A 13,673-nucleotide genomic window follows, 5' to 3' on the forward strand; every position below is an offset into this window, starting at 1 on the left:
ATGAGCTTATTGAAGATTTGGAACGACTCCTGCAGGTGTAGTCCCTTATCTAGATGGTGGGACTTTATTGATCAGCGTACTGTGGATTATATTGCCGAAATTTCGCAAATTATTTAAAACAAAAACTGTATAAATTAATTTAAGAACTTTCCGACTTGATTTCACACAATGAACACTCACTTCTCCTATTATCACAGGGAGCTTGCTCAACATCAGTAATTTTGAAAAATTCCCCACTATCTGTTACAAGATTTTATTAATGAATCGTTACATCCACGGCTTCACCGATCTACCATACGAATTCCACTAACTATTAACATAGTAGTACTTGTAGTAAAGCATGGCAACAGTGATCGGTAATAATAGGGCTGTTTTCTTTTAGCACTGGATATGCTAAGCCGTTAAGGACTAAAAGAAAACAGAGTACTCGTTTATCCAGGACATCTCAAAAAATATGCAACACTGTCATCAGCTGTTTAAAAACAATCACAGAAAAGAAGTGAAATCTTGCATTTTTAATGTATGAAATGCTCCAATTAGTAATAAATATTTACTGCTGCGATTATTTATGACACTGTATCACTTTGAATTTCATGATTTTCGATAAAATAGTCACAATAAATTGCTATTGTGAATCGAAGAAGCGTCACTTTATTCAAATACAACCTGGCAACATCGGCGCGACTTGCACTGATGAGATGTTCTGGATAGAACACCAGTGCAACGATGTTCTGGATAGCCCATACAAATGTTGCATCCAGTGCAAAAAGAAAACAGCCCTAATGTTGGCTATCAAAATCATAGAGAACATCAACTTACATATCAGATTCATTGTGTCAGCCAGTCACATTTTTTGAGGAAATATAAATCCCATGGAATTGAATACTCATTGTCACTAGATGAACGAAAATACCCCTGGGATGGAAATTATCTTTTACAGTATTCTACTAGAGATAATGGACACTACTCTATTGCATGCAAATGAAAAGACAAGCTACCAACACATTTACGGTAGGGACGCGTATGGCAAAGATATGTCTTCCTGCTGCACATGCAAAAATGCAATAAAAATTGAACATATAACCTGAACATTGAGTTGCCATTTCCTGGATATGAGAAAAGCAATGAATTTTGATCCGATAACACTTCATACGTTAGATCAACAAGAGGATTTGCATTGAATCTTTGAAATTTTCAAGCGACACAGCTCATTTGGTTCATGTTGGGCTTTGACTTTTTGATAGTGTCACATAATCCAGGGGTTAAGCACGGCATTCGATATCGAGAACTTTTGATCGAAACCTAAATTTTTCGGATCACGGGAGTCGATATCGAGTTTTTTTGATCGACAATTTTTTCGATTGGTAAATTGCAATCGTAAAACATTTTTTACTTGTTATTTACATTGTTTTCGCCATATAGGAATGGTAAATATATTAGTTTTAGTTCGAATTGTTGGTATTTTGTAGTAAATTTACATATAATGAACATGTTTTGAATATTTAGGACTAATGCAACTCCAATAAAAGTTAAACAAAAATTGGTCATATTCGAGTTCGGGAGCGAGCATCCTAGCTTGACAAAGAACCACATAAAAAGTGCACATGCTAGATCGATATCCAAGAGATTGTGATCAACCAATTACCGTACCATTCCGTGACAACATAACGCTTCTGGACCACGTTGTAAGGATAGTGAATGATGAAGGCTTCCACTGGATAAAAGTATTAAGACAGCAGACAATTGTAAAGCGATAGAGTTGACGTTGACATGCCAACAAAAATTATCCCCACTGTTCTGGTTTACGAATTCGCAAAACACAAAATATTGGATTGTCAATAACATCTGAACAATTTCATCTTCTTCCAAATAAATCCCTTAACCATAAGAACAGTGTGTATAAATTTCATATTATATATCTTTGTGGTTCGGAAAATAGAGGTTTTGCGAATTCCTAAATCGGAACATGGGGGATATATTCCATTTGAACGCATCCTTCATCAGCCGAAATCGTCCATTGAGCTTGCAAAAAAGTGACTTTCTAACAGTGCACACCATTTCAAACCCATGTACTTACACCAATAACAATGTGCACTTTTATTCCTTATTTGTCGCCGAATTATTTTATATTCATCTCATCCTCCAATTAGGAAGGAATTCGGAGGAATGTAAAAAGAGATAAGATATAATGCAATACAATTTACTTTTTACTTTGAAATCTTCTATTTTGTGCCGCTAACTTAATTTTGTCATTTCATTTTGTTCTGCTTCGTTTTTTTTGCTGTTGGCAATGCTAGGAAATTGCATAAAATTTCGATCGAATGCCGTGATCCAAACTTTTAATCGTATCGGCAATTTTCTCGATACGATTATGAATTCGATATCGAATGCCGTAATTAGCCCCCAACATATCAAAGGCGCTACCGAAATTTCTTAACAGATAGGACATTTCAATTGTTGAATATTTGGTCATAAAATGTGCTTTTATCACTTGATATTCAGTATCTGTCTCCAAGACTTGAATCTCATAGAGAAAAAATACAGTAAGAGATTTGTAGCTTTCCTAAAAATTCGTACTATAAGAGTTTTAAAGTGCAAATCAGTTGTGGCTTGTTTTGTAGTGATGTCAAAAGGAGAAATCTTCAACGGCAAATGTTTCGATTGTGCAAAAAAAGCAAATATTCATATAAATTTTATTTTCTACCAAAAACATCTTGATTTCATTAAAACTATAAAATTTACCTGTTTAAATTCACATTGTGCAACTCGGTTACCTTTAGTTTTAAGCCCTATTACATATGGTATTTTCCACAGTGACAACATTTGGGAATGAGCCCTTGCAGTTAAAATGCGCTTTGTGCTACTTGTAGGCCTCACCGGTTGCTTTGGTTTTCTTATATCACATGCCATGCGGAAAACAATTTTTATTTGTTTAAGATCTAAAAATAGTGTAACATTTGGAATATACATACCCGACTTTAAACAGAAACATTTCTTACGACCTACCCTAATAAACACACAAGATTAAGAGAAAATTAAATATAAATTGTTCAGATAAAGAGTGAGATCGGAGATCCGAAATAAGAGAGGCAATAGCTTTTGCATAAGATTAGATCGCCTAGTTGTATATCAATTGTTCTTCATTGTTGATATCGCTTTGGAAGAACATTAAACTAATAGAAATTTGCTGCCGCGAAAAAAGTCAATTGATAGGAAAACACATTTCACATAGTTCCATCATGGCAACAAGTAAAAATTTTTTATTTCGCAAAGCGGAGAAAAACGATATAAAAGTTGTCGTGGAAATGATACAGGTAAGTCAAATCAAAACAGTTGCTCCTCACCTGTTTCCATTTATACATTGGAAAGAACAGAATTAATTCTCCACAATGTTTCTCTAGGAATTGGCTGATTTTGAGAAAATGAGTGATGGACCACAATTAACCGAAAAAGGTAAATGGAAAAGTGTCTTAGAACGGAAATCTGATTGCTATCCTTTTCAGATTTAATTCGAGATTCTGGATTAGATGGCGGTCAGGAATATTGTCACATATACGTATTGGATTTAATCGAAAAAGAACAATCGTAAGTTTCTACAAGATTAGTAAAATTATCAACCATGGATTTCAATTTGAATGTGCTTCAGAGGAGCGATTGTTTGTGCATCCTCTTCGCACAGCCATGATAACATTTCAGAAAAAAATTATATATTTATATACAGGGAATGAAGTTAGTTTCCCACTTGTTTACAAAACGATTTGTAGTAATCAGTCAATATTTACACAATTTTTCTATATAAATTATTTTTTACTTACTTGTCTACATTAGTCTCCATCAACATACTTGCGTCAGAGATTCGGTCTTCACTATTCTTATGTCTTATTAGACGGAGCTTCTTCATCCACTCTCATAACCTGTCTATTTCAATTCATTACATAGGGAAAATTTAATTCTGAGAACTTATACGAATAAATTCCCATACGCCAACAGTAAATTTCTGAATGTATTTTTCAATTTGATACGACCATTGGAGCTTCAATCTCCTTTCTGCATGGATTAATTTGCATTTCAATATCTTCTTAAATGGATCATCTCCTTCCCTTCCAATGCTTGACTCACTTTGATCACTTAAGCATATTACATATTCGAAGATCTATGGTCCTGTTAATGGCAAAAAGATAAAATATTTTTTCTCATTTTCCAATATACATACATATATATTTTCTCAATAATTCCACAGGTTAACAATTGGTTATGCTATTTGCTTCTATTCTTATTCGACGTGGCAAGGAAAATCGTACTTTTTGGAAGATATTTATGTACGACCTGCTTATCGTGGACTTGGTGCTGGAGCACGTATATTTCGAGAAATTGCAGCAAAAGCCAAAAAATACGAATGCAAGCGTGTTGATTTCCATGTATTGTCATGGAATCCAGCCTCAAAGTTCTATAAAAATTTAGGGGCTGTTGATCTAACTGAAGCTGAGCAATGGCATTTTTATCGTTTGCAAGAGAAACAAATTGATATTTTGGCCAATGAACTGGAACATAGTTAAAAATAGTTCAACTATGTCTACATATATGAATTTTATGATGTTTTAATGCAGATTAAAATACACCATTGTATTTGCTAAATTATTTGACCATAAATAGAATATTTTTATTAATAAATTCTTATATAAATGATTAACAATAATACTTATTATGTTTTTCTTCTAGAAAAATTATTGAGTTTTATAATAAATAAATTCTTATGTTTTTATTAGATAAGCTATAGTAAATTATTGCTCACCGGCCGTTGTAGCTATAACGTGTACTTGCATTGATTTAGTTGAGTTGTATAATTGACCTGGAGGAAAAGGTTGAACTTTGTATTGATCTCCTCCTTTACCTCCTGCAGTGTACTTAGACAAACGTATGCTAGGCATAGGCAGAAACCCTGTACACAGGGGCATAACATCTAAAGATATGGAATGACTTTCCACATCCTTCATGGATATGACGCCTGCTCATAAAAAACAACTTTTGTTAGATGCTTAAGAAAATTGCTTGATTTTACTAACCTGAAGATCGGCCACAAACTGCCCATGAATTTTGATCCGATAACACTTCATACATTAGATCAACAAGAGGATTTGCATGAATCTTTGATATTTTCAAATTTAAACTGCACACCGACCTCAAGCGACACAGTTCATTTGGTTCAACATGGGCTTTGACTTTAAATAGTGTCACATAATCCACCAGATCAAAGGCGCAACCAAAATTTCTTAACAAATAGGGCTTGTCAATTGTTGAATATTTGGTCATAAAATGTACTTTTATCACTGGATATTCAGTTTCTGTCTCCAAGGGTTCCACTTGAATCTCATAGAGAAAAAATACGGTAAGAGATTTGTAGATTTCCTAAAAAAATACAAAAGGGTCAAACTAATTTGTGTAAGGATACAAGTATTGGAAGTAAATATGCATGGACTTTTACACACAATTTTCTGCTGTGTTGTAGGATTCAAATCGATCAAACGAACACCAGGCACATCACATCGCACTCTTGCCTCCGTCAAGTACAGATGCGCCTCTAAACCCCTGACAATCACTTGCAAAAACTTTTGCGTTTCACAAGTATGCAAGTGACAAGAAGCCTCAATGGCTGGCTGGAATTCAATGGGTATCTGTAATTCAGTTCGAGACCATGGGCAACTTAAGGTTATGTGATGTTGCAGGGGTTTGGTCAATTTGCGCCCTGGCATATCCGTTAGTACTTCCAATGGAATATCACGTTCTTCAAACGATTTGAAATTATGTAATGGTACATTGAGGACACTTTCGAAAGTGGTATCTTCATCTGGATTTTCTTTGTTTGTATCCGTATCCTCTTCTTTGGCAAGATTTTGCATGCGTATGCGTAAATTTTTTGAACATTTCAAAGTGATTTTGGCATCTTGAGGAAATATAAAACTGCCACCGGAAACATGAAGCTGTATGGTCTGTTCGATTCCTGCTATAAGAGTTTTGAAGTGTAGAGCAGCTGTGGCTGGTTTTGTAGTTATCTCAAAAGGAGAAACCTTCAACGGCAAATGCTCTGAGAGAAATTCCAATTGTGACATACGTAAGGAAAGCTGTAAAAAGTACATTGTATTTCCTTCCAAAAACATCTAGGTTTAATTAAAACTTTAATATTTACCTGTTTAAATTCCCATTGTCCAACTCGGGTACCTTTGGTCTTTAGCTCTATTACATTTAAACCCGGTTGTATTAGAATATTTTCCACAGTGACAGCATTTGTGAAATCTGAATGAACACTAGGAGATAGTTTGCGCTTTGTGCTACTGGTACGTCTCACAGGTTGCTTTGGTTTTGGTGTATCACATGCCACCCATGCGGAATACAATTTTTTATTTTGTTTAAGATCCAAAAATAAAGAAAACGCCAAACGATTATCTTTTGTGGAGGTGACAGCCTTCTGAGCTAGGGCATTTGATGTATTCACTTGATTTGGTAAAGGCGCTATGTAACGCTCAAATGACAACTTTATTTCGTCCACCAAAATTTCACGGGGATACAAACTTTCTATTTGCACTTGAACCTGAATGTAATCATCCTGAATTATGGGCTCTTCATTGAGTATATGGATACTTGCAACACGGAAATGGTCTTCCATCACACAAAAATTAGCGTTTTCCAATGAGGGCTGAGCTGAAAGTGCCGACTTGAGTGTCTTCAAAGACTTTAGGAATTCATCAAAATAAAATGACCTCACTAAAGTTTCAAGTTCTGGACAGCAAGAAATTGCACTACAAGTCTTTGTGTATGCCATCGCATCGCCCATTTTGCGATAGCAATTGGCCAATTCTAACAGAGTTTGTGAGCACAGAGAGGGCCAACTCTCTGCCTTCAGTTCTCTCAGAAGATCTGTGTAAAAACCCACCGCTTTATGTGGTTCATTCAAGGCACAGTAAAAGTTGCCCAAGTCTAAGCCAACCAGACGTGCCGATCTTAGACGTGATACATGTTTGTACGTACTTATAGCCAATTCGGCAAGTTCTAAATAAAGTTTCTGGAATGCTTGATTTGAGCCCAAAGCTTCTTTCAATTGTTCGGGAGGGGATTTTCGGGGTTTCCTCCCCGGCGAGCGATCTCTTTGTTGGGGCATAGGATTTAGAAATTGATTCTGGTCACAGAGAGATCTATCGCCAATGCCTGCCGATAACTGAACTACAATATGTAATTGGGCAGAACTTGGTGTACAACCTGGTATAAGGCCACATAGTTTTCCCAATTCGTAAAGTTTGTCTTTTGCCAGATTCCATATAGGTGCACAGTGTTGAAAGTATGTAACCTCCTGAGGTTCCATCGATAACTCACACACTTGTAGCACCTCTAGAGCACAAACAAATTCCCAGCAAGCTAAAGCTCCTTCTTGGCATTCCAACTTTACTAATTCCACTTCTCTTAGTGTGGAAAAGAGGAATGCTAACAGTCGTTTCGCTATACAAGGTGTCTCGTTACTCTGTTGCAATAAATAAGCTTGTCGTTCAAATAAATAATTGCGAAACTCCAGCAGAGAAACAAATTCATTTCGAATTTTTTCTCTCCACTCAAATCTGTCCTTTCTCCGCAAACATATGCCGTGAAATGAAGTTAAAGGCTTCCGGAAATTTTCCAACCATTTTTGTTTTTCGCCAAAACTCGAATTAGTTATGAATTGGGAAAATATGGCATCTAATTCATCATATTGGATGAGTGCTTCTGTATGTAATTCCAATTTCTCGAAAACTAAAGCAAGGTCTTCTTGCATAAAGAAATATTGACGAAAATCCCATCCGTCATGATTGCGTTTCTCACGCTTCGACCTTATGAGTTCCTCATATTTTCCAATATTTCTATTATAGCTAGCCAGCATGAGGAACCTGAAAAAAAGCAAATAAAGGAATGCTTTTTATACTTCCACATCTTATCATACCTTATCCGTTGAACCAAACAACGGAAGCTTTCTGTAGATTTTTGTTCGAATTTTGCTGGATTAAGAACCGAAATACAGCGGTCATCATTTTTAGCACCAAAGTCTAAGCGAATCTTGTCTAGCACAGTTGTTCGTTGTAGTAAGTTTTTCGTCTTCCGAACGTCTATAGTCTCCACCAAGAGTATCATCCAATCGCTAACATCATAACTGTTCAAAAGTTTCAACCACTTGTCAATTTCCTCGTGTGTTGTCTTCTTATAACTATCTACATCCTAAGGGAGTAAAATATATTGAGTTAATTTCTTTGATACATTTTATACCAGAATTGAACAAAACTTACATTGCATTCCGTCACAAAGATGTGTAAGATGGGATGTTCAACAATGCTCCATTCGCCAACTTTGTATTTTTCTAGAAGCTTTTCATTTAATGGCTGAAATTGGGCATCAAGTCGGACTTGTTTTGTGGGCCTTTGAAACGTTCGTCTCCATTCGCACGTATCCAAGGGTATTGCATTGGTTATCTGGGCCTCAAGGGAACGAAATAAAGGAGCAGCACCAGTATCTAGGTATTTATGGGTAATTTTAATTGAATTTATACAGTTGTGTATAAAATGATATTGTAGAACGAGGACTTTTAATAAAACAAATACTAAATATTAATCTACGTTCTCCAAGGGGTTTTGTCCATCTCCATATCTTTGCTCAGATCTGCCTTTATCAAAAGTCAGAACAAAATGTAGCAAAACTCACACCGCGAAACACAAATATAAATGGTGATTCCTCTATATTACAAATAAAGTCAAATAATGCTACTTACACGTTATTGTGGGTTTAAAATTCATAGTTTATTGCCTCAAATCAATAATCCGTACACCTCCAAAAAAATATTTCACTTTCACGTAAACAAAATTGGCAACAGCTGTTCATGTCTTCTTCTTTTTACCATTGGATATGTACAATTATTCCCCAATTCTATGGTAGATGGCGCTGGTAAAAGTAGGAGAGAAATTTGCAAGAAAGCAAAAGTAAAGGGTGGTTAAATTGTAAGTGCCGATGTTGAATATAAACCACACCTAAACGCCAAGTTTTTTTCCGAATTTTATTTGACATTTCTCTATTTCAGACTTACTCAATTTGAACCATGGAGAGATACACAATCCAAAAACGTGTTAAATGGTTCCAAGAAATGGCAACAGTGGACGATCAATTTTCGAAGAAAATCATCTTCAGTGATGAGGCACATTTTCACCTCAGTGGATTCGTCAATAAACAGAATTGCCGCATTTGGGCGAATGAGAATCCAAGAGTGATTGTCGAAAAACCAATGCACCCACAAAGAGTGTCTGTTTGGTGCGGTTTATGGGCTGGCAGCATCAACGGGCCGTATTTTTTCCAAAATGAGGCCGGTCAGGCAGTTACTGTGAATGTGTTCGCTATCGTGAGATGATAACGAACTTTTTATGACCCGAATTGGAAGATATGGATGTGGACGATATGTGGTCTCGGCAGGACGGTGCCACTTGCCAGCTAACGAAACAATGGCTCTTTTGCGCAACAAATTCAATGGCCGTGGTATCTCACGCAAAAAATGTTGAACTGCAATAGTTCATGATTGTGTTGAAGTATCGTTACTGGGGATACTTATATCATGCTGTATTTACATCCAGCTGTCAAATCATCTCACATCCAGCTGATCAATGTCAAATATTAAAAATTATTTTCTTGAGGGACTTGTCCAACATCTACATTCCCTTTCAACTAAATTTTAGAAAATTAGTTTGTTAAAAACAATATACGAACAAACGAAACGGTTTACACAGAGATAAAAAATTTAGTGCTGAAAGCCAATACCATGGAAATGGCGAAAAGTTTGTTTGGTCGTGATCACGATGGTTATGTTGGACCAAGAGAACATACGGTAAAATTAGCTACGTATATAATTGTAAACAAATATTTACGTAGTTTTATTCTTCAAATTTTGCAGAAAAAACTACAAACACTAAACTCTGAAGACGATTTGGGAGAAGAAATGCCAAAAATGATGGAGGAATTGAGTGTAGTCGATGGCCTACGTCCCAATCCAGGGGGTCCATTTTCAGCACTAAATCCATCAATGTGGCCCCAGGAGATATTGGCGAAATTGGAGCAGCCTGAAGCGGAAAACACAACAGGCCTAAGCGATCAGCCAGATTATAGATTTGATGAGTTTGGCTTTCGCGTAGAGGAAGAAGATGGTCCAGAACAAAATTCAAATAAACTATTGAGTATACCATTTGTTGAAGATGCGCAACAGCGTTTGCAATGGATAGCCCATTTAGAATTTTCACACAATAAAGAGGCTACAGAGTTAACATGGGAAAATGTTGGGATAATGCTACCACGTACGGAAAAGCTAAGAAATATGGTACGTGAAGGTATACCACACTCGTTGAGAGCTCAAATGTGGATGCGCCTCTCAGGTGCTTTATCTAAGAAACAAAAAAGCGAAACAAGTTACGAAGACATCATAAAGGCTTCGGCTAATGACCAATTAATGACATCAAAACAAATTGAGAAGGATCTCCTTCGTATATTACCAACAAACGCTTGCTTTAGTAACCCCAATAGCACTGGAATTCCAAGACTTCGACGCGTACTGAGGGGCATTGCTTGGCTTTATCCAGACATTGGATATTGTCAAGGGACTGGAGTGATTGCAGCTTGTTTGTTATTGTTCATGGAAGAAGAAAATGCCTTTTGGATGATGGCTACGATTGTGGAAGATCTTCTGCCCGCTTCCTATTATTCTTCCACTCTTTTGGGTATTCAAGCAGATCAACGTGTTATGCAAACACTCATAGCAAATTACCTATCATCCGTTGATGATAGTTTAAAAAAGCATGACATCGAATTATCTCTTATTACTTTGCATTGGTTCTTGACGCTTTTCGCCAATGTTGTTCACATGAAAATCTTGGTGCGAATATGGGATTGGTTTTTCTATGAGGGTAGTATTGTTCTCTTTCAACTAACATTGGGAATGTTGAAGATGAAGGAGAAAGATTTGCATAATCTAGAAAATTCGGCTCAAATATTCAATTCCTTGTCGGATATTCCAGGACAAATTGACGATGTAGAAGTGAGTACAAATTCGTCTTATTCAAGTCTACAAAAAAACAATAAATGCTTGTATTAGGTTCTTTTCAAACTTGCTTTGGAAGTAGGTGGCTCTTTAAGTCAAACCGTTATTGAGACACATCGACGACGTCATCTTGCCTACTTAATGGCAGATCAAGGTGGTCTTGTTGGCAATCCCAATTCGACGCCGAATTTGCCCAAACAACATTTAGCCCGCAGACAAGTTCGCAAATCAAAATCTATTCTCGAAACTCTACTATTCCGTGGTGATAATGGCACCGACGAAGTAAAAAATAAGAACATAAGACAAACTGAAATTTTGGTAGATCTCCGTGAAGCCATTCTTAAGGTTGCGCGACATTTCATAACCATAGAACCTAAACTGGCAAATCACATACAACTAACAGCCGACTATAGTACGCAGTCTCATGCTAAAGACCATGAGAATTTCATTAACGTAGCTCGTACTCGAAAACGAAGAGCTAAGGCTTTACATGATTTCGAAAGGCATGATGATGACGAACTTGGTTTTAGGAAAAACGATATAATTACCATTGTGAGTCAGAAAGATGAACACTGTTGGGTTGGTGAACTTAATGGCTTACGTGGATGGTTTCCAGCAAAATTTGTTGAGTTATTGGATGAACGCAGTAAACAGTATACATCGGCTGGAGATGATGCTATTTCAGAAACTGTAACAGATTTAGTTCGAGGAACATTAGCCCCAGCTGTGAAAGCATTTTTGGAGCATGGCATGAAGAGGCCAACATTTCTGGGTGGTCCCATACATCCCTGGCTTTTCATTGAAGAAGCTGCTTCCAGGGAAGTGGAAAAAGATTTTGAATCTGTATACAGCCGCTTAGTTTTGTGTAAAACATATCGTCTGGATGAAGACGGTAAGTAGAAAACATAAATAAATCTATCTTTATTTTGCCATACAAAACATGACACGAAGCAATTCATATAGAATGGACAAATCAGAGACAAAACCATTACATATGTATAATTACTTTTAAAATACCAAAAGCTGAAAAGTGACTATGATACACTCAAGCAAAAATATCTGTTCATTTCGTTGTTTCAAAAATTTTTGTCTAATAAAAAGCGTAGACAGTTTCGATTAAAAAAATTTGCTATTTGAGGAAATGAAAACTCTTGATTGAAACAAGTCCAAATTAATTAATGCCAAATACTCATTCACACTTAAAGTAAAATATAACAATGTATTAAGAAACATGAAATTTTGTTTGGGAAGGCTTTTTAATTTTATTTTTTTATTTATACAAATATTTTAATTAAGCTTGTTATTTTATATTTTTAGGTAAAGTCCTCACACCCGAAGAGCTATTATATCGGTGTGTACAATCAATAAATCAAAGCCACGACGAAACACATGCACAGATGGATGTTAAACTGCGTTCCCTTATATGTTTAGGCCTCAACGAACAGGTATTGCATTTATGGCTTGAGGTTTTATGCTCTTGTCAAGACATCGTACAAAAATGGTACCATTCTTGGTCATTCATTGATTCTCCCGGGTGGGTACAAATTAAATGTGAGCTTCGTATATTAGCTCAGTTTGCTTTTAATTTAAATCCTGACTGGGAGCTACCACCACCTCCAAGAGGCAAAGAATCACAACCATTAAAAGATGGAGTACGTGATATGTTGGTGAAACATCATTTATTCTCATGGGATTTGTGAAAAAATTCCATAGCTGTGTTGCCCGGATTATAAAATTATTAATAGAGTATTTAATTAAATGTAACTTTTACATCAATAATACATTCCTTAATTTTCTATTTTTAGTATATAATTACAGGGTTAAGTTTCAAAATTAGGTTATAATATAATAATTTACTTTTTGTTCAGTTCTTTTGTTAAGCACTAATATCTTCCATTTTAGTTCAATTTGCAAAATTATTTATTTTACACGCTGGGATTTCTACGTTGCTCTAACAACCGTAAAATAATCTTTTCCATTTTATTAATAATAGTTTTGCCTTATTTATCTCTTTTTTATGAAATAAAGTGCAATTTTTTCTTGCTTTACAATTAATTTAGAATTTAGAGCTTTTATTACAATAACTAATTAATGTCGCAGCTTTATATGTCTTAATATTTATTACAATACATACATATACATGTCTCTCATTGCCTTCAAGAATGGAACAACTCTTTCTAAAACAAATATACATTTATCTACCATAAAAATCTTTCTAAATGTGTATATCCATTTTGAGTTACGAAATTCTTGAATATGCGTATGAGATAATTTACTATTAACTACAATTATTATTGTTCTCTCGAAATTTCTAGGTACTATAATCAATCAATTGTTTCAAGATCCTTTTGTAACACGAGGATTTGTCTGCCCATCATATACAAACATAGTTTTTCCACTAAATATTTTTAAAATGTCTACAGACAATTCGAGTATGTACCTTATATAATATATTATAAAATATATTAAAAATTATAAATAAAATTATATTGAAACCTCTCAATACGTCCTTATGGTGTTTGCAAAAACGTAAAATTTCATCCAGCAGTTAGTACAGCATATATGAAAACATCATAAAGTAAAATCA

At 35.4% G+C, this 13,673-nt stretch overlaps 3 protein-coding genes across 3 annotated transcripts; 2 read left to right on the forward strand and 1 right to left on the reverse strand.

The window, feature by feature from the left end:
• The first annotated feature begins 3,132 nt into the window (after positions 1–3,132).
• On the forward strand, positions 3,133–4,696 carry LOC142220236 (thialysine N-epsilon-acetyltransferase-like). The gene is made up of 4 exons (XM_075289260.1): positions 3,133–3,314; positions 3,402–3,453; positions 3,504–3,585; positions 4,241–4,696. The coding sequence occupies exons 1-4, from the start codon at positions 3,240–3,242 to the stop codon at positions 4,554–4,556; spliced, it is 525 nt and encodes a 174-aa protein (XP_075145375.1). The 5' UTR covers positions 3,133–3,239; the 3' UTR covers positions 4,557–4,696.
• Positions 4,622–8,896, reverse strand: SIDL (SIDL trafficking protein particle complex subunit 10). Its single transcript, XM_075289258.1, has 7 exons — positions 8,783–8,896; positions 8,304–8,527; positions 7,964–8,235; positions 6,185–7,910; positions 5,487–6,119; positions 5,064–5,406; positions 4,622–5,005 (listed from the first exon to the last, which is right to left on the reverse strand). Exons 1-7 carry the CDS (start codon positions 8,805–8,807, stop codon positions 4,782–4,784), a joined length of 3,447 nt encoding a protein of 1,148 aa, XP_075145373.1. The 5' UTR covers positions 8,808–8,896; the 3' UTR covers positions 4,622–4,781.
• Positions 8,897–9,661: 765 nt separating this feature from the next.
• LOC142220237 (small G protein signaling modulator 3 homolog) lies at positions 9,662–13,589 on the forward strand. Its single transcript, XM_075289261.1, has 4 exons — positions 9,662–9,883; positions 9,950–11,083; positions 11,141–11,978; positions 12,404–13,589. The coding sequence occupies exons 1-4, from the start codon at positions 9,818–9,820 to the stop codon at positions 12,784–12,786; spliced, it is 2,421 nt and encodes an 806-aa protein (XP_075145376.1). The 5' UTR covers positions 9,662–9,817; the 3' UTR covers positions 12,787–13,589.
• Positions 13,590–13,673: the final 84 nt, after the last annotated feature.

The sequence above is a fragment of the Haematobia irritans genome, chromosome 1 (assembly GCF_050003625.1).
Source record: "Haematobia irritans isolate KBUSLIRL chromosome 1, ASM5000362v1, whole genome shotgun sequence".
In the NCBI taxonomy this organism is placed as follows: domain Eukaryota; kingdom Metazoa; phylum Arthropoda; class Insecta; order Diptera; family Muscidae; genus Haematobia; species Haematobia irritans.